The 25,285-nt window shown below is 42.7% G+C and overlaps 1 protein-coding gene across 1 annotated transcript; it reads left to right on the forward strand.

The window, feature by feature from the left end:
* Nucleotides 1–739: 739 nt before the first annotated feature.
* LOC134084835 (NACHT, LRR and PYD domains-containing protein 14-like) lies at nt 740–23,856 on the forward strand. Its single transcript, XM_062539906.1, has 11 exons — nt 740–773; nt 2,242–2,320; nt 3,097–3,213; nt 5,318–5,434; nt 5,697–5,813; nt 6,767–8,665; nt 8,849–9,022; nt 10,975–11,148; nt 13,002–13,175; nt 22,534–22,710; nt 23,406–23,856. Exons 2-11 carry the CDS (start codon nt 2,280–2,282, stop codon nt 23,431–23,433), a joined length of 3,018 nt encoding a protein of 1,005 aa, XP_062395890.1. The 5' UTR covers nt 740–773; nt 2,242–2,279; the 3' UTR covers nt 23,434–23,856.
* The last annotated feature ends 1,429 nt before the right edge of the window (nt 23,857–25,285 follow it).

The raw sequence follows: 25,285 nt of genomic DNA on the forward strand, positions 1-25,285 counted from the left end.
AATTCAAACCAGCTAATTAGCTAACAGCTAATAACTGACATAAAGCATACCAAACTTGTACAGTAGTATGGTGAAAACAAAATGAAAGAAAAATGGCAACATTATGGGACAGTGGGAAGACTGGAAGACAATTCTATAACATCCAGAGCAAGGTGGCAGAGAGCAGAGATACGAACAGGAGCAAGCAGGGGGAGGATGTGTTTTCAAGAATGAAGTATGGGCACACAAGATTAAAGAGTTATTTGTTTTTAATGAAAAAGCATGCTGATGGCAAGTGTGAAGTCTGTGGGAGTCCATAGAACATGTGTTTCTTCACTGTCCTACAGTAAATATCAGGAATAGAGACAAAGACTAAATTCACAACTGCAAGATAACCAGTTGAGTCTAGACATGAAGAACATCTTGCAAGGAAGCTCAGGTGAAATATGTTTTAATGTAGGCCTACTTGGCTTCCTGAGGAACACAGGATTGCGCCATAGAATGTAGTTTGTTTATTTATTTATTTTTCATTATAATCAGCATAATTATGGTGACATATATATTTTTTTGATTATTTATTGATTTATTTTGTTTATGTACTTGTTCGGGGGTTTGTTTGTCTTGGTTTATTGGTTTGTTTTGGTTTATTTGTTTGTTTGTTTTTTTAAAAGAAAGAATATAGACTCAAGTACCATACCCCAGTCCAGCTGGTGGCGGTAATGCACCATTAACGTTAGTTGCCAACCGCCGTTAAAACCGAAAGAAGAAGAAGAAGAAGAAGATAGTAGGCCAATGTAAGCTACACATTTGTATACTTTTTACGCAAAGAAATAGTTAACGCTACGTACAAAAGCCGTGTGTCTTTACGGGCCAACAATTTGGTCAACCGTCCGAGTAACCACAGAAAATACAATGGCGTAATGTAGCCTACAACGAGAAAACGAGGCATAAAAATAAAAAAGATGAGGAAGCCACTTGACTTTTCCTATATAGGCCTATGAACATTTATTATTCAGTTTTCTTTTATTAGAGCGTGGAAGAATTATCTGGGCAACACATAAGGCAGGCAGGTCCGTCTTCAGATGAAGTTCTTCCGAGGCTAGCAGTGATCACATCAGCACTGTAAATAACACATCGTGTGTCTGTGTTTGTATAGAAGGCCTACTGTATAAACTTTTCCCACAAACCTGCCTCCAGCTTCTTGTATAACTGTGGTGTCCACAGCGTAGTTCAGTGTAGCTGGTAGACCTCCGCCTCTCCAGTTTTTTTTTTATGAATAACTGTGGTTTTCACAGCGCAGTTTAGTTTCAGTGTAGCTACTCCACTGGTAGACCCATCATAAGCAATATGGACAAGTGATATTTGTGTTGACAAATTACAGAATGGACTAGTGATGGTCTATTTATTATGTTATGGCCAACTACTCTGGGATAAAGTCCCTGAGAGGTTGTGATCTTGAAAAATAAAATAGATCTAGGTCTGAAGATTTTTGATTAAGCATAGACCTACATAGAAGCATTGAAGTGGTTGAGTGTATTGTCTGTTAGAAAAGGCAGATCATCACATACTCTACCAACACTGTGTTGTGCTGCGGTGTTCATGCACTCAAGTCACTCTCTCTTTTAAACAGTTGTCTGTGAGCTGCTATGAAGCCTAGTAATCATAGAACTTCTCTCTGTTGTAGTTAACTTTGATCTGTGTGTTGAATTATGCCATGTTGGATCCTTGAATTTGATGTTCCAGAAGGTGCAGGATTTTCTATCTTAACAATGTGTTAATATAAATCTCAGTCCAAAGGAATGTGCTAAGTTGTCAAGTACTAGGCTACATACTATAGGCCACGTCTAGACTGATGATGGTCTGGCTATAGCCGATATAGGCCACTTGTATACTGATACTGTACCAAACTCTCCTCAGATGCCCCTTGAATTCACATTCTGTTCTCTTATGGTAGAGCTCTATAGAAAATACTATTATTGGAAAAGATCCACTTAAAGTGATGGTTCCGAGTAATTTCACCCTAGTGTCCTTCCTTCGTACCATGACCTCGAGCCAAACACTCGCCCAGAACCTTCTTACATTGACGTTGAGTTTGCGCTTTCAGCCGTAGTACAAAAAGTGTATTTAACTTCCCTGTTGGCTTATACTTTCTGTATACCATTCCGTTAGTGTCAATGTTACCTACAGTATGTGATTTTGGAAAAGCCTGTGCTGTGTGTGATCTGTATATGTTGATCGTTCTCTCTCATTGCCCGGTGCAAGATCAGGAGATGCCAAGAAAAGGGTTGAGTTGACCTAACATGAGTTCATGTGAAGAGGACCATGGCTGTGAGCCTGTAGGGTAAGACAACAGCAGCAGCAGCAAAAAACTACACTACCCATATGGAAAAGATATAGAAAAAACTTATTTGCCAGCAATGTGTTTTATATACAAAACGTGTACAATGTTTGTTTCAGGTTGCACAGATTTAGCAAGGATCTTACAATGGTTTCAATGGTTTCTATCAGGTTTTTATATGACAGTGAAACCATTATAAGATCCTTGCTAAATCTGTGTAACCTGAAACATATAAAACATGGTAACCTGTAAGGACTATGACGTTGTATGAGGACAAGGAGAAAGGGGCCACTTTCAAGAGTAAATCATACAAGTTTTGTATATAAAACACATTGCTGGCATAAAGGTTTTTCTATATCTTTTCCATAAGGGTACTGTTTATTTTCATTCCAAGATCTGCCACTTAATAATGTTATAACATTTTAAGTGTGTGTGTGTGTGTGTGGGAATTCATATGTGTGTGTGTGTGTGTGTGTGTGTGTGTGTGTGTGTGTGTGTGTGTGTGTTTGTCCTCCTGTCACAGCCCTTCCACTGATAATATGATATGTAGTTACGGTCTTTTATGCTATTGGACCCAGTGATAGTTAACGTTGCAGTACCATCATGCTGCCAGTTAGTGGCAGTATACACTTTTCTGATTGCTGTGGTTGTGTTTTTACAGATATACTGTGTAACTCTCTGTCTCTCTCTCTCTCTCTCTCTCTCTCTCTCTCTCTCTCTCTCTCTCTCTCTGTGTGTGTGTGTGTGTGTGTGTGTGTGTGTGTGTGTGTGTGATACAGCCCCATGCAGCAGAAGAGATCACACTCTCCTGTACCGAGCTGTGTGTCCATGAAGAGTGACAAGTCCATGGATCCTCCATGGCAGTTTGCTGGAGGAAGAGTTCCTGATGGTCAGAGGTGAGTATCAGTCTTTACAGAAAATACAATCATTAGTGTGGAGTGGACTTCTTTTATGCTATTGGAACCCATGAGGTAGTGAATGTTGTAGTGCCACCATGCTGCTGGTAGAAATGTCATTTTATGAAGGAATTTGTGTTTTTAACCCACTGAAGCTGTCTTCCTGTCACAGTATTTCAAATAGAGATGTAGAGCGATAGCAAAGTCTTTTTAAAGCAAGTCACGTCACTCGGCAGCCATATTGGCCATGGGGTCGGGCAGCCAGTTTGAACGTAGGTCTATGGTAACAAGACCAGGCCCTATCTAAATGAATGGGGGGAGAGCTGGATGTCCATGTTCAGAGGTGTAAGGGACATAAAAATCACATGTTTGAAATCACGATGAAAATTAGACTAAAATCGCTGAAAAGGTTTGGTGGTTTTGTATCAAATTAACGCTTAAATAGCCTTTTTCTCACGGTAATCTTGGACTGCGCATGCGTCACTGCCAAGGATCGGCAAAATGATTGGAGCAACGGCACTGGAAGAGGCGGGACATGTGCAAACCGGCGTAAACACCCGCCATCTTTGCGTTATGAAGTTACAATGGGCGATTTTTCCAGTGCAGTGTCTCCTCATATAAGTGTCTCTGGCGATAGTCACTCTCAGTCAGCTAGTTGAGATATGGCCACGTTGAGCACGCTGTGTCCTTCCAAAAATAAAAACATGACAAAATGTGAATTTGGTGTGCAATGCTCCTTGGAATCTAGACAGGACATTGTTATTCGCCCTGCCGATAAGGGGAGGCGCTGTTGTTGTCATGAGTTTCCCAGGGGGTCAGGATTTGGCTGATTTGCTTCGCCGATTAGCAAGGCACTTCCTCGTCGCCATTTTCCAGAAATACATCATGTCCGGTGCCGTTTTCCCTGCGTTTTCCTCATGTTGATTGGTGGCTGTTCCACTCTCAGCTCATGCACGAGCTTAGTGTGGGCACGAGCTCTCCTTCTGTGCCTTACGTCAATCAATAACCTGGCACTTCATTGGCTAAGTAAAACGGCACCGGAAACAAGCCCCTTGAAACGCCATGTTGAAGCCTGAAAAAATCGTTCAATTTTGCCAATTTTCACTAGCCTAGCATTCACATTGAAATGAATGGGGGCGGGACTTGTTCACTTTCTCCAGTTCTTATAATACCTCCATGTGAGTTTCAATAATTAGGATTGTGATCCTCTGAAATTGCTAAGTGATTAAAAACAATACCAACCCTTTCTGTCGAATCCCACTTCTAGGATAACAGAGTTGATTTGCAAATATATTGATACATCTCATAAAAAAGGTTGGATTACCAATAAAAAAAGGCTTTGCTAATAAGTGATCACCCCCGATGTCCAGCATTTTATGGTCTACCTAAAATTCACAAACATCTCAATGACCCTCCATTACGGCCCATTGTATCTGGCATAGGGAGCACACTGAGCCTCTTTTGCAATTTGTTGATTTCTTTCTAGTTCACATCCTACCATCATATCTTTGGAACACAACAGATGTTTTAAACGTTATCAATAATTGGAACTGTGAAAGCACTGATATTCTTGTGTCTTTGGATGTACAAAGTCTTTACACATGCATACCCCACCACGTAGGTCTACAAGACATGTCATTTTATCTTGCAAAGAGTGTTGCTTATGTGTTGCCTCCATCAGACTTCCTTGTAAATCTGGGCGAGATTATTCTGTCTAATAACTTTTTAAAATACTCTGGTCAATTATAATTACAAGGTCTGCAATGGGTAGCGCCTTTGCACCTTCATATGCTTGCACATCCCTCCCGCTGATAATAAAAATGCTGCATCCATCATGTAGAGTACACCTGAATTATTACTTGTGTAGTTACTCTTCTTTTATGCTATTGGAACCAGTGATAGTTAATGTTGCAGTACCACCATGCTGCCAGTTAGTGGCAGTATACACTCTTCTGATTGCTGTGGTTATGTATTTTACAGATATACTGTGTAACACACTCTCTCTCTCTCTCTCTCTCTCTCTCTCTCTCTCTCTCTTTGTGTGTGTGTGTGTGTGTGTGTGTGTGTGTGTGTGTGTGTGTGTGTGTGTGTGTGTGAGATACAGCCCCATGCAGCAGAAGAGATCACACTCTCCTGTACCAAGCTGTGTGTCCATGAAGAGTGACCAGTCCATGGATCCTCCATGGCATTTTACAGGAGAAACTGTTCTTGCTGGTCAGAGGTGAGTATCCATCTCCACAGAACATGCAATCAATTACTGTTAAGTGGTAGTGTGTTGTATGTCAGAACCGGTTTCCACAGGGTAGAGTGAAGTTCATCCCAGAGCTGAGTGCATTATTATACCCTACACCCTTATCAAGGGAACTCAATTTAGTTTTTGACCACTTGAAGCATCCAATCCCAATCCCTAGAGACACAGAGTATTTTTTATATTTTCTAATATACAGTATTTCTAATATATGATGATATTCTCTCTGTCTCAGTCCCATGCAGCAGAAGAGATCACCATCTCCTGTACCAAGCTGTGTGTCCATGAAGAGTGACCGGTCCATGGATCCTCCATGGCAATTTGCTGGAGAAACTGTTCCTGATAGTCAGAGGTGAGTATCAGTCTTCACAGAAAGTACAATCATTAGTGTGGACTCATAGAATTTAAGTATAGCATTTTATTCTTCCTTTATGCTATTTGAACCCATGAGGTAGTGAATGTTGTAGTGCCACCATGCTGCTGGTAGAAATGTTATTTTATGAAGGAATTTGTGTTTTTAACCCACTGAAGCGGTCTTCCTGTCACAGCTAACTTGAATGAAAGGCTTAAACAATTCGATTAACGAATGCAGTGTTTGGAAAATGTGGGTTTGTTACTGGGTTGTGGATGACAGTATTTCAAAAAGACCTTTGTAGAGTTTTGCATAGTTAGGGGCCATCATACTTCCCATAGCTGTTCCCTTTATTTAGGCACCATATTTTAAACTAGAAAAGCACTCAGAGAACGAAGACCTCCGCCTGTATTAATTGGTCCTCTAACTAGGCTTTATATTTAAGGACACAACGATCAGGAAGCAACTCATATGTAACGTTATGCACTCCGTCCATGAAACACCTGCTTTACCTCGTCCTTTAGTTTGGCTTCTGTCAGCTGCAATTAACTCAGGATATATCGTCAGCCTTATCACCCATTGTGTAAATAAAATCACCTGGTATTCGCCGCCTTTTTCTATCAAACCTGAAGCCATTCTGAGTTCAAGTCGACTTTAGCATGGGTGCCAACACTTTCAGCCATGACTGTATGTAGCCTCTGCTTTCCCCTTTTAAATCACCCACATGCCTATCAACTGTGTATTTTAAAACCCATTTCCAACATGCTAAGTGTCTGTTGTGTAGCTGACTGGCACTGACGGCATAGCTTGAGATGGGCATCACACAGACAGTGTTACTGCTCTACCTGATAGCCCTCACCAACAACACTGTCACTTGCCAGATTGCTTATGTGTAAACTAACGTGTTTACTGACAGTGTTTCTCCTTGTATTTATTTTTGCTTTTACACACAGATACCAAATTGATATAATTAATATGCAGCAGATCCACAAATCCCACCTCCAGAAGAAGTTTCAGTCTCTGATTGAAGGAATCCCACAGCAGGGAGACATCAGACTCCTCCATGAGATCTACACAGACCTCTACATCACAGAGGGGGGAAGAGGAGAGGTCAATGATGAACATGAAGTCCGACAGATAGAGAGGGCATCCTGGAGAGAAGCAGGACAAGGCAGAGCAATTAAATGCAGTGACGTCTTTAGACACTTCCTGAAAGAGGAAAGTCGCAGAAAAGAAGATTTCCTAAAAAGTAAGGAAAAGAGAAGGGCACAGAAGGGCACAGTCTTTGATCCCAGACAATACAAACCCGAACAATACAAACCCCTCAGAATAACAGTGCTGACAAAGGGAGTGGCTGGCATTGGAAAAACAGTCTCTGTGCAGAAGTTCATTCTGGACTGGGCTGAAGGAACAGCTAATCAGGATATCGACTTCATATTTTCTCTTCCTTTTCGGGAGCTAAATTTGATGAAAGAGAAGAAACTCAGTCTGGTGGATCTTATTCAGCACTTTTTCCCAGAAATCAAAGATACCAGAGTCTTCTCCAGTTCAGAGCACAGAGTCATATTCATCTTTGATGGTCTGGATGAGTGTCGACTTCCTCTAGATTTCCACCCCGACCCGACCTGTTGTGATGTGACATCACCAGCCTCAGTGGACATGCTGCTGACAAGCCTCATCAAGGGTGATCTGCTTCCTTCTGCTCTCATCTGGATCACCACCCGACCAGCAGCAGCCAATCAGATCCCTCCTGAGTGTGTGGACAAGGTGACAGAAATAAGGGGATTTAATGACCCACAGAAAGAGAAGTACTTCAGGAAGAGAATCAGTGATGAGAACCTTGTCAGTAAAACCATCGCACACCTGAAGTCATCCAGGAGCCTCTACATCATGTGCCACATTCCAGTCTTCTGCTGGATTTCAGCGACTGTTGTAGAGAAAGCATCAAAAGAATCAGACAAAGTAGAAATGCCAAGGACTCTGACTCAAATGTACACACACTTCCTGATGATGCAGACAGGCATAAAACATGTCAAGTACACAGAGAGAAAAGAGACAGATAAAAAGGTGATTTTCAAACTGGGGAAACTGGCTTTCCAACAGCTGGAGAAAGGCAATCTGATCTTCTATGAGGAAGACTTGAGTGAGTGTGGCATTGATCTCACAGAAGCATCAGTGTACTCAGGAGTGTGTACTCAGATCTTCAGAGAAGAGGCTGGGCTGTACCAGGGGAAGGTGTTCAGCTTTGTGCATCTGAGCATCCAGGAGTTTCTTGCAGCTCTCTATGTGTTCCTCTGTTTCATCAACAGACAGGGAAACATGCCTGACCAACAGCAAACCTCTCAGCTCTTTGCTCTGTTCAGAGCTGCAACACTTTATGACCTACACAAGACTGCAGTGGACCTGGCCTTACAGAGTAAGAATGGACATCTGGACCTTTTCCTCCGCTTCCTTCTGGGCCTCTCACTGGAGTCCAATCAGAATCTCTTAACGAATATACACCCACAGAGCAGTAGCCAATCAGATAGCTCAGAGCAGACAGTGCAGTATGTCAAACAGAAGATCAGAGATCAGAGTAGCTCAGAGAGAAGGATCAACCTGTTCTACTGTCTGAATGAGCTGAATCACCATGCTGTAGTGGAACACAAAAAGAACTCAGGAGATCTGCATGTAGAGACGCTCTTACCAGGAGAGTGGAGGACTAAGACATGGAAGACGTTTAAGATGTCAGAGAAGCAGCTGGCTGAGTTTGTCCTGCAGAAGTACATAAAGACACCAGAGGAAGATCAGACTGAACTCCTCAGTCCAGAGGTAGTTCTTCAGAAGGTGCTGCCAGGAGTCACATCAGCTCTGTAGGTAACACCTTCAGTGTGAGTGTGTGTGTGTGTGTGTGTGTGTGTGTGTGTGTGTGTGTGTGTGTGTGTGTGTGTGTGTGTGTGTGTGTGTGTGTGTGTGTGTGTGTGTGTGTGTGTGTCTGTGCTTCTGTGCGACGAGAGGTGCTTACAGTAATATTCCAATCTCTCATTCTGTTTCAGGCTGGAGAGCTGTAATCTGACTGATGAGAGCTGTTCCTATCTGGCCTCTGCCCTGACCACACACTCCTCAAGTCTCAGACTGCTGGACCTGACTAACAATAAGCTGCTGGACTCAGGAGTGGAACTTTTATGTTCTGCACTTTGTCATCAAAACTGCAAACTGGAGGAACTAAAGTAAGCATACTTTCATGTAGTGGATTTGTGTAAGGAAGGGAATTAAATGTTTTCTGTGTGTGTTTGTGTGTGAGAATAGAAGATAGGTGCTTAATATTGTGAGAGTTTGTTCGTGTGTGCGTCTGTGAGTGGGACAAATACAACACCCTCAATAATTATTGCCACCCCTGGTTAAGATGTGTTAAAAGCCTTAAAATAAATTCAGTTTTTATTGTAGAAGCATTCTGTCACACTGAAAATTGTAGAAAAATGTAACCTTCAACTGAAGTGAATTGTAAGGTGAAAAAAGAAATCCCTGACTAAGAAATAATTATTCTTCATAAAATGACCTGTTCCACAATTATTGGCACCCCTAACTGTGCGTTCAGACCAAGAGCGACTTAAGCTTCCAAAATCGCTGTCAAGGACGCCGTGGGAAGCTTGGATGTTTTGGCCGCTCTGACGTAGTAGCATTCTATGTTCGTTGCTGGTCGTTTGGCCGCTGAACCGGGTCAAAGCTCATTACCATAAAGTTAAACCACTTTCAACTTTCTCTAGTCGCTCAAAAGGCCCCAAAACGCGACGCCGACGGATTGGTCGCTGATGGCAGCTGAGAGAAGCCGGCTTCCATTGAAAATAAATGACTTCCGGAATCTTTGGAAGCTCAAGTCGCCCGCGGTGTGAAGGCACAGTTACAATTCCTAGGAAATAAATGTAATGAAAGTATTTCTGTCATTTCTAAAGTAGTTTACAAAGTTGATCAGAGCATGTACATGAACATTTCATTAGATGAACATTTAATTAGTAATTCTTAACATCCTGTTTCCCTGGAGTATAAATATGACGTGACACAGGGGCCATTTCTCTTCAACATGGGAAAGACAAAGGAACACACCGTTTAAGTAAGTCAGATGTGTGTCGACCTTCACAAGTCAGGCAATGGCTACAAGAAAATAGCCACTGTGGTAAACAAGCCTTGTTAGGGTGCATGGCATCATGAATGCTTTGAAATACCAGGACATTTTAAATCAAAATCTGGTGGCCTCGCCTGAAAGCTGAAGATGGGTCGTCACTGGGTCTTTCAGCAAGATAAACATATGGCCAAATCTAGAAAAATGTGAATAGACATATTCTTCTTCAAGTCTTCTTCAGCTGCAGTATTCCCAGTGTGGGACATTCATTTCACACATACTAATAGAAATGCACTGTTTGTAAACAACATGAAAGAATAATTTTGCACCTGGCTTTATCATTATGTTCAGATCTATCTACCGGAAATATATGCAAAATCACGCATATTCAATGAGTTATTGCCTAATTTGCATAATTAAACATACACATTTCAAAAACGTATAATATATTTTTTTCTCATACTTGTGTAAGTAATCAACTGAGGAAGTTTCATGGTGATACCTATTATTTAAACATTTTACCCTATTCACCTGTAGTGTCTCGCCTTAAAGGGGGAGTCACAGGTGTGTGTGTGTGTGTGTGTGTGTGTGTGTGTGTGTGTGTATGGTAGTTAAAGGGAGAGTCACAGGTGTGTGTGTGTGTGTGTGTGTGTGTGTGTGTGTGTTTGTTTGTTTTTGTATATGTAGTCGAGAGTGAGTGGATTGTTTATGAGAGAAGGAGTGAGTGTGTGTGTGTGTGTGTGTGTGTGTGTGTGTGTGTATCTCACAGGTGGGAGGCACTGACTAGAGCCACCGCTATAGTAACCACCACTGCTGTACCAATAAAAGGTTGTTAACAGGAGTGTGTGTGTGCGTGTGTATGTGTGTGTGTGTGTGTGTGTGTGTGTGTGTTTGTTTTTGTATACTGTATGTATTCGAGAGTGAGTGGATTGTTTGTGAGAGAGGGATGGAGCGTGTGTGTGTATGTGTGTGTATATGTGAGGGGGGGAATGCAAACATTTTCTGTGAGCGTGTCTGTGTGACTAGAGGTGTTAAATATTCCAATATCTCATTTTGTTTCAGGCTGGAGAAGTGTAATCTGACTGAGAGGAGCTGTTCCTATCTGGCCTCTGCCCTGACCACACACTCCTCAAGTCTCAGACTGCTGGACCTGAGTAGGAATAAGCTGCTGGACTCAGGAGTGAAACTTTTATGTTCTGCACTTTGTCATCAGAACTGCAAACTGGAGGAACTACAGTAAGCATACTTTCAATTAGTAAATGTGTGTGTGTGTGTGTGTGTGTGTGTGTGTGCGTGTGTGTGTATGTGTATATGTGTGTGTGTGTGTGTGTGTGTATGTATATATGTGTGTGTGTGTGTGTGTATGTGTGTGTGTGTGTGTGTGTGTGTGTGCGTATGTGTACATATATGTGTGTGCGTGCATGTGTCACAGGTGGGGGGCGCTAGATCCACCACTGCTATAGTAACCACCACTGGGGAGCGTGCCGTACTCTTCAATAAAACCAGAGACTAGAGGTTGTAGGTATAAAAATATATGTTTTTATTTATTTATTTATAGGCTAAAAGATGCTATTTAATAATTCAGAGTTCAAGTCCACATGACAGTCCAGGTAGCAGTCCCAAGATGGCAACATACATCCTCAGCTCTTGACACCCACCCCAGTCCACCTTGGAGTTAAATGGGTGAACAGCCAGACGCCGATAGCTTAGCAGTGTGGCCGGCTGGAGAATGGAAGGGTGCCCCGTGTGGCCGTGTGGAGTACTGGCCCACCGTCTCACGCCCCAGTCCTCTGTGGTAGGCTATAAAACATAGGCGAGGGCAACAGTGTTGGAGTGTTGATTACCCTACACACAGCTTCATTCTCCCCACTGCCTAGGCCCATTTGAGATACAGATATTCACAGCACAACTCACACGAGAAGCATATAATAATAGCAGGGCTCCAGACTAACTTTTTGCGTTGGTTGCACCGGTGCGCCTAGCTTTTTTTTTTTAGGTGCACCAGCACAAAATTTAGGTGCACCCACATTTTTCATTGCATCGCCTGTAACGCCTAAAGGACACCTTTTATCGCACTCCTTTCATATGTATATAATGTGCATGATTTTTTAACAATAAGGTGTAGAAAAAGCTTGTCTTTATTTGAAACACAATATATAAGGAATATGCATATTCTCTATAAAGAATTATACATACATACAGTGCCTATAGAAAGTTATCATACCCTTTTGAAATAGTTACTTTTTTTGTCGTACAGCCTGAAATCAAAACCCATTTTAAAAACAATCTTTTTCAGTTTTATTCACAAATTTAGCTGTACAACATCAAAATAATGAAAAGAAAGTCAACAGTTCTGAAAAGTAATAAAAAATTTAAAACTAGAATAACAGGGTTGGAAAAGTCATCATACCCCTGACTTAATACTTTGTATAGCTTCCTTTGCTTTCATTACAGCCCTCAATCTGTTTGGATATGTCTATTATAGCTTTTCACACCTAGATTGGGGAATATTTGCCCAATCTTCCGTGCAGAATTGTTCAAATTCAGTCAAATTCTGTAGGGAATGGTGATGGACTGCTCTCTTCAAGTCAATTATTAAGGCAATCGGAAAATGATGTTTACATGGGAGTATCTTATTCTGAATATGGTCTTAACCAGGTTCATATCGAAATATTAATGTCCATGTAAACGCAGTCATTGAGTGTTTAGTCACCCTGTGATATGTGCGCGTGCTTGCTTGTGTGATATTGTGTTGAAAAGAGTGTGTACAGTATTTGTGTGTTTGGAATAAGTGTGTGTGTATGGGAGAGTGGTAGGATGTTCTGCACTTTCTCATCAAAACTGCAGACTGGAGGAACTAGAGTAAGCATACCTTCGTGTGTGTGTGTGTGTGTGTGTGTGTTACAGTATAGTGTAGAGTGGGAGAGGGAGGCATTTGTGAGAGAGGGAAAGTCTGTATGTGACAGGGTGAGTGTGTGTGGGTTGGGCAGAGTTTTGTGTGTGTGTGTGTGCATGTGCATGGGTGCGCGGGTGTCCGTGTGTGTGAGGTGAAGAGGTGCTTAATATTCCAATCTCTCATTCTGTTTCAGGCTGAGTGAGTGTAGTCTGACTGAGAAGAGCTGTTCCTATCTGGCCTCTGCCCTGACCACACACTCCTCAAGTCTCAGACTGCTGGACCTGTGGGGCAATAAGCTGCTGGACTCAGGAGTGGAACTTTTATGTTCTGCACTTTATCATCAGAATTGCAAACTGGAGAAGCTAGAGTAAGTATACTTTCATGTAGTGGATATGTGTATGTGTGTGTGTGTGTGTGTGTGTGTGTGTGTGTAGAGCAGAGTGGGTGGAGGGGCATTTGTGGGTGTGCATATGGGCAGAGGGAAAGTGTGTATGTGGCAGGATGAGTGTGTGTGTGTTGGGGAGCATGTAGTTTTTGGTGTGAAAGAGTGTCATGTAGTAGTGTAATTGAGTGGGTGTGGGTGTTGCGTTTGGGTGAAGAAAATATATGTACCGTGTGTACAGGTGCTGGTCATATCATTAGATTATCATCAAAAAGTAAAACAGGGACATAATGTGTCGTTTATGGTATTTGTTGCTCACCACAGGTGTAGCGCCCCCTAGGCCTATCTCCTGGTACTAAAGGGCGTTTTCCTGAGTTAAAACTATTCCCAATTGTATATAATACATAAGATCCTTGCTGACCTTCTGTTTACCTGTATGTGTGTCTTTAAACTCAGTAAATAGTCAATGCTCAAATGTTAAATAACAGTAAAGTTTACTGAATAAAGAATAATAAAATAAATATACAATTCACCACAATAATGAATGAATTATCAATAAACACAAAATTTACTATACAAATGTATAGTTCAAGAATCAAGTATTCAAGGAATACTACCTCAAATTTAGAACTAAATTAAATAAACCCAACCTCAAGTTTGGATAAACCTTCAAAATGTTAGAAGCTAAACCATTGAATAAACCTCAATAGCTTCCTCACAATATAGCAAGAGCATAGAAATTAGCAGGCTATGTTAGCCATACACCTTAGCACACATTTAAACTGTACATTAACATGCAACACACACGCATGGGCCCACGCGCACACACACACACTCACACGTGAATCACCCACCCCAGTCCTAGCCGGCAGAATAGCTAATAGCTAGCAACCTAGCAGCTAACCCGTTGCAGGCCTGAAGCGTCGCTTGTGTTCGGCGTGGCCACAAATAAATGACCCCTTCACTCCTGTAGGCTAGGAGCAAGAGAAAACAAAACCACGATACCTTAATCCAATGTGTCTGCGTCGAATGGCAGCAGCTCACGCAGGCATCCTCTCGGTGGAACTGGCGAGATGTTAACTTCTGACAAACTCGACGAAAACAACAAAGTCTTTGTCTTCCAAAGTCAAAAGTCTGCTCACTTTAGTGTACAACACTAAAACGAAGTCCAGCTTGCAAATGTAACGTTTGTCACGCAACACTTTCGATATTAGCAACAAAAAACACGGAGCAAGTCTTCAGCGTGGCTTCCACTCCAGTGTACAGTCTCAGTCTCAGTCTCTCGTTCGCGCGGTTTGCGACCTCTAACCTCACGTCATGCAAGGCATACCAAAGTAATGAAATAAAATACATTTCAAACAGAAACATCCAAATATTACATGTTACACTATGCATTTCACTTTACCAGTGCAATCTTTTTAAACAAAACTCTTACAATGAATTTAAACACTTAGATGAATTAAACACAGTTGTACCATCAACTACAACTCCCATAATCCTTTTCCTTTTACCCCAAAAATGAATAGAAAGGATATGAATTGCACTAAGTTTAGTTTTTAAACTCGTGTCTTTTTACTTTATGAAATGTTTTAGCTCTAATGTGTAATTATGAACTTTATTAACTTTAAGCTATGTATCACTTATTTAAATGAAATGCTTTTTATCACTGCGCTACACCCTCCCCCTTCTGAAGGCTAGCATGTCCTCATGCGCTATCATTCAGACATGAATAAGTCCTCTTACAGGGTAAGGATTAGCAAGAGAGCATCTAAAACATTGGGCCATGGGATGACACCAAAGTGTTTTACACTTCTTTGGCTCTTGACCTATGTGAACCACAGTAAGGGGCATATCAACTGGCTTCCCTGGCTCATCATACGTAAAGCGTGTCACCGGTTTAACCTGTCTTCTGGGACGGTTTTCACAGGTAAGTTCTTCCACAGGTTCTTCATCTTCAACCACTTCACTCTCGGCAGGATGTTCTCCCTCTTCAGACTCTGAGGCTTCCACAGGGTCTGGTTGTGGTTGTAGACTACTCCCTGCTTCATCTTCCACAGGTGTCTCTCCAACATCATTTTCCACAGGAGGTTCTCCAGTTTCTACAACTTCTTGAGCATTGCTTTGCTCCAAGTCATCGGACACTGGGGTACTCTCAGGTGGAATTCCTCTTTCAGGAACATCAGAAGGTATGGATCTGAATAGTTCACTCACCTCATCTGTCAGAGGTACATATGGCTCACCATATTCCTCATCAGATGAAGACTCTTCAAATCCATCCTCAACATCCAGTTCTCTGACTTCCTCATTCCTTGTTTCCTGTCTCACCTTTCTCTGGTCTGTCTGGGTTCTGGTCACAGGGCGATGAGGGATCTGTGTGCTCTCTTCGGGAGTCGTCAACCTCACAGACTCTCCTATGGGTAACAGGTGGTCTCTGTGAAGGGTGCGTATTCCTCCCATTCCTCTTTCAGGTTTCAGTCTGTAAACAGGTAAGTCTGGCAACTTGTTCATAACAATGTATGGCAATGACTTCCATCTGTCTTGTAATTTGTGTTTTCCTGTCAATCCAAGATTCTTTATCAAAACTCTGTCTCCTTCTTCCAGAGTATGATGTCTCACTCTTTTGTCAAAGTTCTTCTTGTTTCTATCATGATTCTTCTGCGAAGCTTCAGATGCCAGCTTGTACGCATTCTGTAGGTCCCTTTTCATGTTCTCCACATGCTGTTGGTACTTCACTGCATCCTTCCCATCAGCAGAAGCATTAAAGCACACGTCAATGGGCAAACGGGCTTCTCTCCCAAACATGAGTAGGTATGGCGAATAGCCAGTAGCCTCATTTTTTGTGCAATTGTAAGCGTGGACTAATTGACTAATGCTTTGACTCCATTGTGACCTTTTGGCTGGATCCAAAGTTCCTAGCATTGACAGTAGCGTCCTGTTGAATCTTTCAGGTTGCGCATCACCTTGCGGGTGGTATGGTGAGGTTCGCGACTTACGGATTCCTAACATTCCCAGAAGTTCTTTGATAAGGCGACTTTCGAAGTCTCGTCCCTGATCGGAGTGAATACGTGAAGGTAATCCGTAATGTACGAAGAATCTCTCAAACAGGGTCTTGGCTACAGTCATAGCTTTTTGATCTTTACAAGAGAAGGCTTGGGCGTAACGGGTGAAATGATCGGTTACGACCAACACATTTGCAATCCCTTTAGAGTCTGGCTCAATAGACAAGAAGTCTATACAAACCAGGTCAAGTGGGCCTGTACTTGTGATTTGACTCAATGGAGCAGCTCGTTGTGGAAGCGACTTCCTGGCGATACATCTACCACAATTCTTGACGTACTTCTCAATTTCAGTGGTCATTCTCGGCCAATAAAATCGTTCCTTCAGGAGTTCGGTTGTCCGTTCCACTCCAAGGTGTCCCGTGTCATCGTGGAGGGAATGCATGACCATCAGACGATATCTCTCAGGTAAGACTAACTATTGTCTCTCATCTCCAGACTGTTTGTTCACCACCCTGAAAAGAAGGTGATTCTTCACAATCAGCTTGGGACTTTGTCTTTGCAGGAGAACTACGCTTGGATCTTGACTCTTGGCCATAAATTGAAGCTTATCAGTCTCAACTGCTTTCTTCACTACACCTATGACTGGATCTTGTTCTTGAGCTCTTCTCAACTCATGGTGGCTCAACTGTTCCAAGTTGCTCATCTCCAACTGTGTCGGACAGGAATAGATGTTAGGAACACCCTTGTGGTTGGCTCCGAGTTGGTCTATAAGTCTGTTTGACTCACATGGAGTGGCTATCTTGCAGACGGCTTTAACACCATGAGGAGATATCTCCTTCCAGTCGGGTGACACTTCAGTAGATGGTAACTGACGCGACAGCAGATCAGCGTCAATGTTGTGACGACCTGGTCTGTATTGAACTTTGAAGTCGTAGGTGGCAAGAGCGGACAACCACCTATGTCCAGTTGCATTAAGCTTGGCACTTGTTAGGACGTATGTGAGGGGATTATTATCTGTTCTCACAGTGAACTTTGCCCCATAAAGATAATCATGGAACTTGTCCACGACCGCCCATTTCAGTGCAAGAAACTCCAGTTGGTGAATGGCATAGCGCTGCTCAGGAGCACTGAGTTTGCGGCTTGCAAAGGCAACAGGCCTCAGACCCTCAGGATATTCTTGATTGAGGACAGCGCCTAAACCATTCAGACTGGCGTCTACATGGAGCACATATGGTTTCGATGGATCAGCAAACGCTAGTACTGGGGCATGCGTGAGGCAGTGAATTATGTTCTGAAATGCCTCGGTGCACTCTTCGCTCCAACGCTCGCCAAAAGGCTCTCCTTCTTTGAAATAGGACTTTCTCTCTTGAGCAGCCTTCTGCCTATTCTTAGGAGGGTAGCCCTTTGTGAGCTCAGTGAGGGGTCGAACTATGGCTGAGTAGTTCTTAACAAATCTTCGGTAGTAGCCACAGAATCCAAGAAATGATCTCAAAGATCTCAGATCTGTAGGCAACTTCCAGTTCTTCACAGCACTCACTTTCTCTGGATCGGTTGCTATTCCTAACGCAGAGACAATGTGTCCAACATACTTTACTTGTGGCTGACAAAATTGGCACTTGTCAATTGATACTTTCAGACCACACTCTTCAAGTCTGTCGAGCACCTTCAGTAGTCGCTCTTCATGTTCCTCTAAAGTTTTCCCGAATACTATGATGTCATCTAAGTAAACGATTACCTGAATCAGATGCATGTCACCCACAGCTCTCTCCATCAAGCGTTGGAAGGTTGCTGGGGCTCCAGTTATCCCTTGAGGCATCCGTTGAAATTCGTAGAACCCTAGAGGACATATGAATGCTGTTTTTTCTCTGTCTTCTTCAGACATGGGTATCTGGTAGTACCCACTCCGGAGGTCTAACACAGAAAACCAACGACTGCCGGACAGACAATCCAAGGCATCGTCAATCCTCGGAGTGGTGTACTGGTCAGGGATTGTTCTGTTGTTTAATGTGCGATAGTCAATGCACATGCGTACACTTCCGTTCTTCTTCCTGACAATTACGATGGGCGACGCATATGGACTTCTGGATTCTTTGATGATACCCGCTGCCAGCAGGTCTTTCAGATGGCGGCGTATGTCATCTATGTCGGCTGGGGCAATGCGTCTGGATCTCTCCCTGAATGGTCTGGTGTCACTGAGTCTTATGTGGTGCTCCACACCCTTGGCAAGACCCACATCCCACTCATCAAGAGAGAATACATTACCTCGTTCCGCCAGGGTCTGACGAAGCCTCTTCTTCCAGACCTCTGGAATTGGAGATTCACCAAAGTCAAATAAGGTCTCATCAAGGACTCTGGATGTAGATTTAGGTCTCTGAGCCATCGTAACTGTATCAGTGGGGTACACATGAGCAATGACTGTCCCAGGCAACATTGTGACTTCTCTAAGTGTCTCATTTCTTAACAGTACTTTGAAACTGTTGATATTTAACTCTGATGATGGTAACACCACAGGCTGAATGAGCACTCCAGCAGGTAGTGTCACAGACAGGGGTGTTTCAACCATGACAATGTCTCTTTTCAAGGGTTGCTTGCATCTCACTTTGCAAATGACGGAGCATTCTCCACTGGCGGGAACAGATAGAGGACCTGGACCCATCCATCTGACTTCACCAAGGGGTTCTTCCACATCCATCATTTGGCTATGGGAGAGTTTCACTTCTTTCATCGGTGATAAAATTCTTAAACAGCGAGCCGGTGAGTCCAAAGTGTCAGCATCTTTGCACAGAGCAGCTAGGCGATGGAACAAGTTGGCATTCGTCCCAATGATGACAGGAATATGGTCTGGGCCGCTTGGCTCGGGACAAACTAATGCTAACACGGAGATAGACTCACTCACTCCTGTTAATGTAGCTGGAAACTCCACATCTACTACTATGTAGCCTTGATATGGGTAACTGGAGGAGCTCAAACCCCATATTGAAAGACCAGTGATGGGGTGAATGGGAACATTGGGTAAGTATTTATTTTGCCATTTGTCGAATATTATTGTGACTTGAGATCCACTGTCCAATAAGGCATTACAGGAATGGCCATTGATCTTGATGCAAATAGTGGAGGGCGGACCTACCAAACCACTAGGAAGGTTGCTTTGAGCAGGATTGCGAACATGGCTCTTCTTGCAGTAGGCATCTCTGCTCACACTCGGATGTAGACTTTGTTCACTCTTCCCACCCTTTGCTCTCTTCAGCGAACGAAGTAGCTTTCGGATAACTTCAGGGGGGTTTTCTGATTCTTGGCACTGGCTGGCAATGTGCCCATCGCCACCACACCTGTAACAAAAGAAATCATCGCGGCTGACTGCGGGCCTACTTCTCTCATGAGGGCTCGCAGCTTGCCGCTGAAATGTCTTCCTTCTTGGAGTTACACTGCCTTCTACAGTCATTACAGTCAGCTGTTTTTGCAGTTGCTGAACTTGAGTCTTCAAGCTCTGTACTTCAGGGTCTATTCGTGCCTCAGCACTCTCAGAAGTCTTCTCTGCTTTTTGTTCTGGGGCTGTCGGTGCAGCCGGGGCCTTGCGCGACTCTTCCAGCTTAGCACGCAGCTCCTTGACCTCCGCTTTCAATGCTTGAATCTCAGTTGGTTTCGGCTGTGACGTCTCTTTAGGAATCACAGGTTTCACCGTTGCATCTAGCTTACAGCGGGCAGCTTCATTTTCCTCCTCCTCACGAATCTCGTTCAGTAGCTTCAAGAACGTAGGCGGGGATTCTTTTCTTTCTCTCAGTCGTAACTTCAACAACATCATGTCGGACTCTACAGCGCCACGCAAAAGTTGTTCAATTCTCACTCGATCAACTTGTGCAGCTTGCAGTCCACCTCTCTGAACTACTTTGGTCAATGACTTCTCCATTCGGCGAAGAAACTCGGACAACGCTTCACCAGCGTTCTGGCGAAGAAGTCTGAACGCAAAATACAAATCCTCACCGGACTCTGAAGTCCCAAACGCACTCTCAAGCGCAACAAGATACTCAGATGCACTAGCATCACCATTAGACAATCTAACTGCCTTGATAATCTCAAGAGCAGGACCCTTTAGGCTTTCAACAATGCGCTTACGCTTCTCTTTTTCAGCACAGTCACTTTCTGCTATCATCAACTTAGCTTGCTCTATCCAATTCTCCATGGTTTCCTCTCCAGCCGGAGTAGGCAAAACACCCGAGAAAATACGCAGTCGCTTGTAAGCAGTAGAATCACTAGAACGCTTTGAAGTCTTGTCTAAGAGCTCACCAACTGCTCGAATCACTGCTTCAGGAGAACTAGAAGGAAGAGGGGAAAGCAAAGCTTGAATATCAGTCATGGATTTGCCTTCATCTTGTAGAAGCTTTCTGAGTTTTGCAGAAAAATCATCAGGGACAGGCTCTGTGTCTCTGACGACCACAATCTTCCATTCTTGCTCACCATCCGTTGGCAATACAGCAGTAGGAACACAAGATGGGTCAATCTTTTCACGACATTCGCAAAGCACAAGCAAACTTGTTTTAGACGGACCTTCCTTTGAAGAACGAACACGTACTCTGCCAAATATTTTCACAGTTTCAACTGTGCTCTCAATAAAATCTACTGCAGCATCAGCTGGAACATCCAACAAAAGCAATGCATGATCAGGCTTAACCAATGCATCATTGCACCACTCAAGCAACTCTTGTTGCAAAGCAGAACTATCTAATGTCATTTTTCCACACTCAAAAATCAAAAACTACAATACAAATTCAATTTAGCATCAACAACGTCAACAGAAAGCACAATTAACAGCAAGAATCATCTCAGCGGTGCCTCCATTTTGTGTAGCGCCCCCTAGGCCTATCTCCTGGTACTAAAGGGCGTTTTCCTGAGTTAAAACTATTCCCAATTGTATATAATACATAAGATCCTTGCTGACCTTCTGTTTACCTGTATGTGTGTCTTTAAACTCAGTAAATAGTCAATGCTCAAATGTTAAATAACAGTAAAGTTTACTGAATAAAGAATAATAAAATAAATATACAATTCACCACAATAATGAATGAATTATCAATAAACACAAAATTTACTATACAAATGTATAGTTCAAGAATCAAGTATTCAAGGAATACTACCTCAAATTTAGAACTAAATTAAATAAACCCAACCTCAAGTTTGGATAAACCTTCAAAATGTTAGAAGCTAAACCATTGAATAAACCTCAATAGCTTCCTCACAATATAGCAAGAGCATAGAAATTAGCAGGCTATGTTAGCCATACACCTTAGCACACATTTAAACTGTACATTAACATGCAACACACACGCATGGGCCCACGCGCACACACACACACTCACACGTGAATCACCCACCCCAGTCCTAGCCGGCAGAATAGCTAATAGCTAGCAACCTAGCAGCTAACCCGTTGCAGGCCTGAAGCGTCGCTTGTGTTCGGCGTGGCCACAAATAAATGACCCCTTCACTCCTGTAGGCTAGGAGCAAGAGAAAACAAAACCACGATACCTTAATCCAATGTGTCTGCGTCGAATGGCAGCAGCTCACGCAGGCATCCTCTCGGTGGAACTGGCGAGATGTTAACTTCTGACAAACTCGACGAAAACAACAAAGTCTTTGTCTTCCAAAGTCAAAAGTCTGCTCACTTTAGTGTACAACACTAAAACGAAGTCCAGCTTGCAAATGTAACGTTTGTCACGCAACACTTTCGATATTAGCAACAAAAAACACGGAGCAAGTCTTCAGCGTGACTTCCACTCCAGTGTACAGTCTCAGTCTCAGTCTCTCGTTCGCGCGGTTTGCGACCTCTAACCTCACGTCATGCAAGGCATACCAAAGTAATGAAATAAAATACATTTCAAACAGAAACATCCAAATATTACATGTTACACTATGCATTTCACTTTACCAGTGCAATCTTTTTAAACAAAACTCTTACAATGAATTTAAACACTTAGATGAATTAAACACAGTTGTACCATCAACTACAACTCCCATAATCCTTTTCCTTTTACCCCAAAAATGAATAGAAAGGATATGAATTGCACTAAGTTTAGTTTTTAAACTCGTGTCTTTTTACTTTATGAAATGTTTTAGCTCTAATGTGTAATTATGAACTTTATTAACTTTAAGCTATGTATCACTTATTTAAATGAAATGCTTTTTATCACTGCGCTACACAGGTTTGTATTCCAATAATCCATACAGCGTCCAAGCATTCCCATTGTCCATTATTACACAACTACACAGAGTATCAATATTACACATTGTTTATGAGAGAGGGATTTTGTGCGTGTGGAAGATTAATATTCCCATCTCTCATTCTGTTTCAGGCTGGAGAGCTGTCATCTGACTGATAAGAGCTGTTCCTATCTGGCCTCTGCCCTGACCACACACTCCTCAAGTCTCAGACTGCTGGACCTGAGGAGCAATTATGGCCTGACTGAACCATCTGTAGAGCAGCTCTCTGCTCTAGTGAAGGACCCACACTTTAAACTGGAGAAACTAATGTGAGTACAAATCTACAAATCTAAACATGTCACTCAGGTCTTTAGAACATTCCTATTGGCCGAGCCTGACGCCACTCTCTACAGTAGGTGCTTGTGATTAGACCAATGGTGTTGGACTTTTTAGCTCCACCCTTACTGTTTCTGCTGCAGTGTGTCAAATGTGTGAATGTGTTTCTTATGGCTGCTGTTAGTGATGTCACAATTCGGTTGTTAAGTCCGACGTCACGGACCCAGCAGCTATTTTGTGAAAAGACGTTTATTAGCGCAGCCAGACGGGTTTTGCTACTTGAAAACTTTGTCATCACCACCTTCGTTTTAGCGGTTTTAAAACAAAATTGCTAAACTTTAACAAAGTAATCACTGTAGCTATGCAGCCAGATTATATATGAATGGGTAACGTCCAGGCTTCCGCGAAAAATATAGATTTGATTAGGTTGAGGCAACAAGTCCGTATAAGATGACAATTTTCTTAAAGGCTAGTCAGAATAGCGGAAAATAATAGTTTATTTTACTGTCTATGGAGAATGACATGTGAGTTTGAAAGCCGTTGGACCCGGAAAACTATTTATTATCCCATTATTACATCATCACTTAAAAAACGAATAGAGCCCTCTGTCTCTCATGCAGTCCGGCTCACTGGGAGATGGTTGTCATGGATACTGATTGATGATCATCTTCTCTACTTTATCCTACAGAACTGAATGGGGAACAGTAGAGTGTTGAGCCAATGCCCTGAACTGGATGGTGTCTGTGGTGCAGACACTCATTATGTATGAGTGGGTTCACACACACACACACACACACACACACACACACACACACACACACACTGGACACATCTCTGGCTGATCAGCATGCAGCATGGACTCAGCAGACCAAGGAGCACCTCTCAAACATGAGCACAGATGGATATGTGGACATCATGTGTCATAATGACACACACACTCACACACACGCAAGCACAGATGGACAGGTCGACATTGTGTGGATATCAGCATTTGTACAGTATTCTGTCATGGATGAAACCATGTGGACTGAGGTAATCACTGTATTTACATCTATCACACACACTCTCCTGTGAGCCAAATGGAGTATTGAGTTGATTTCCATGTCATCTTTAAATGGTGTTTTTGCAATGTAATTATATTGACTTCAGTAAATAAATGCAGATGAGTCTGTGTTTTTCATTGTTGAGTTGTTTTTGAAGACCATGTACATGCATTGATTATCATGGCATTGTAGTGCTACATTAATACACAGGATTAGATGTTAAAATCCCTTGTGCCAAAATCTAAGGCAAAAACACATTAAGAAGCGGAAGCCCCTGTCCAAAATTATCTTAAAGAAGCAAGCTAACCACCAATCTGTCAACCAATGGTCACAAACACAAGACAAATGGCCAATCCCACAGCAGTATACGGTATACAGCATGTCATTGGAATTATCAAGTGGGCACCCTCATTCACCGATGTTTCGTTAAGTTCTGTAAGCATTTTGTCGATGTTTAGGGTGGAAAATGAAAAAGAAAGATTTACATCAGACAAGTCAAATGGGTGTTTTTAAAAAGAAGATGTAATGCAGATTAAAGAAAAATATATACAAAAAAATCTTTGTATATTCCCACAAGTTGTTACGGTGCTCTGAATATAAGATCCAAAATAATTTTTCAAACTTGTGAGGTCTGCTGTTCAGTCCCTGATGGATTTTCTTTTCTCTTCATTGCTTTTTCGGAGAGTGTTTCTACTGATCTCAATAAGGGGGAAAAAATCAAGAGCCTATGTTGAGTAAAAAGATGTCTTCTGTAAGCCTAAACAGAGCCCAGCCAAGAACTCCAATAACATTTTGATCAACTTTGAGGGACTGCTATGACCATGCAAGATCATCCAGACTACTCGTGGTGATATTACTGCATACTATTCCTATTTATGCACCAGCCTGCAAAATTTGAGCCTCCTACAGATTCTAGTTCTTGAGCAATGAGCTTGTGAACTTTGACAAAAAAAGAAGCACAACAAATTTGACATCCCCCTCCCCCCGTAAAACTGGCTGTTATTTGAAAAGTATTGATCTTAGCACAAAAACATTTTACAGAGTGTCTCCAGGGTAACAAAGGCACGCATGGTATTTTTTTCAGATTTTTTTGAGACGCAAGTGCGTGCGCTCTGGTTGATTTGACGTGGAATGACCCTGGTGCCAATTGGTGGGCGCAGACCTTGAGAACTCGTCCAGCTATCTGGTCTGGTCCCGCAGCCTTGCTGGTGGTCACCTGCTTAAATGTCCTGCTGCCATGGTGTTGAGGGAGAACGAGTGCTCCTCCGTTCCCTCCTCCTCCGCCACTCTCCTGACCTGCTGCAGTGGCCACTGGGTCACGGCAGGTGTGGAAGCAGAGAAGGTGTTGAGGCTGTTCACCAACTCCTTACTTGCACCTCCTGAGGAGGGGGGCGGGGCTTTGGAGTCACTCCTGATTGGTTTAGAGCTCTCCTTGCTGGAATGTGGACTCCACCTTCTCTCCATATTCCCTCTTGGCATCCCTCACTGCTTCTCTGACATTGTACTGTATGCTGCTGCTGTGTAG

The sequence above is a fragment of the Sardina pilchardus genome, chromosome 1 (genome assembly GCF_963854185.1).
Source record: "Sardina pilchardus chromosome 1, fSarPil1.1, whole genome shotgun sequence".
In the NCBI taxonomy this organism is placed as follows: domain Eukaryota; kingdom Metazoa; phylum Chordata; class Actinopteri; order Clupeiformes; family Clupeidae; genus Sardina; species Sardina pilchardus.

Coding starts and splice junctions, on each gene's coding strand:
- LOC134084835 (XM_062539906.1), top strand. CDS start 2,280: ATGAGTTCATGTGAAGAGGACCATGGCTGTGAGCCTGTAGG. Junction 5,435..5,696: donor ACTGTTCTTGCTGGTCAGAG/GTGAGTATCCAT, acceptor TCTCTGTCTCAG/TCCCATGCAGCAGAAGAGAT. Junction 22,711..23,405: donor TTTAAACTGGAGAAACTAAT/GTGAGTACAAAT, acceptor TTTATCCTACAG/AACTGAATGGGGAACAGTAG.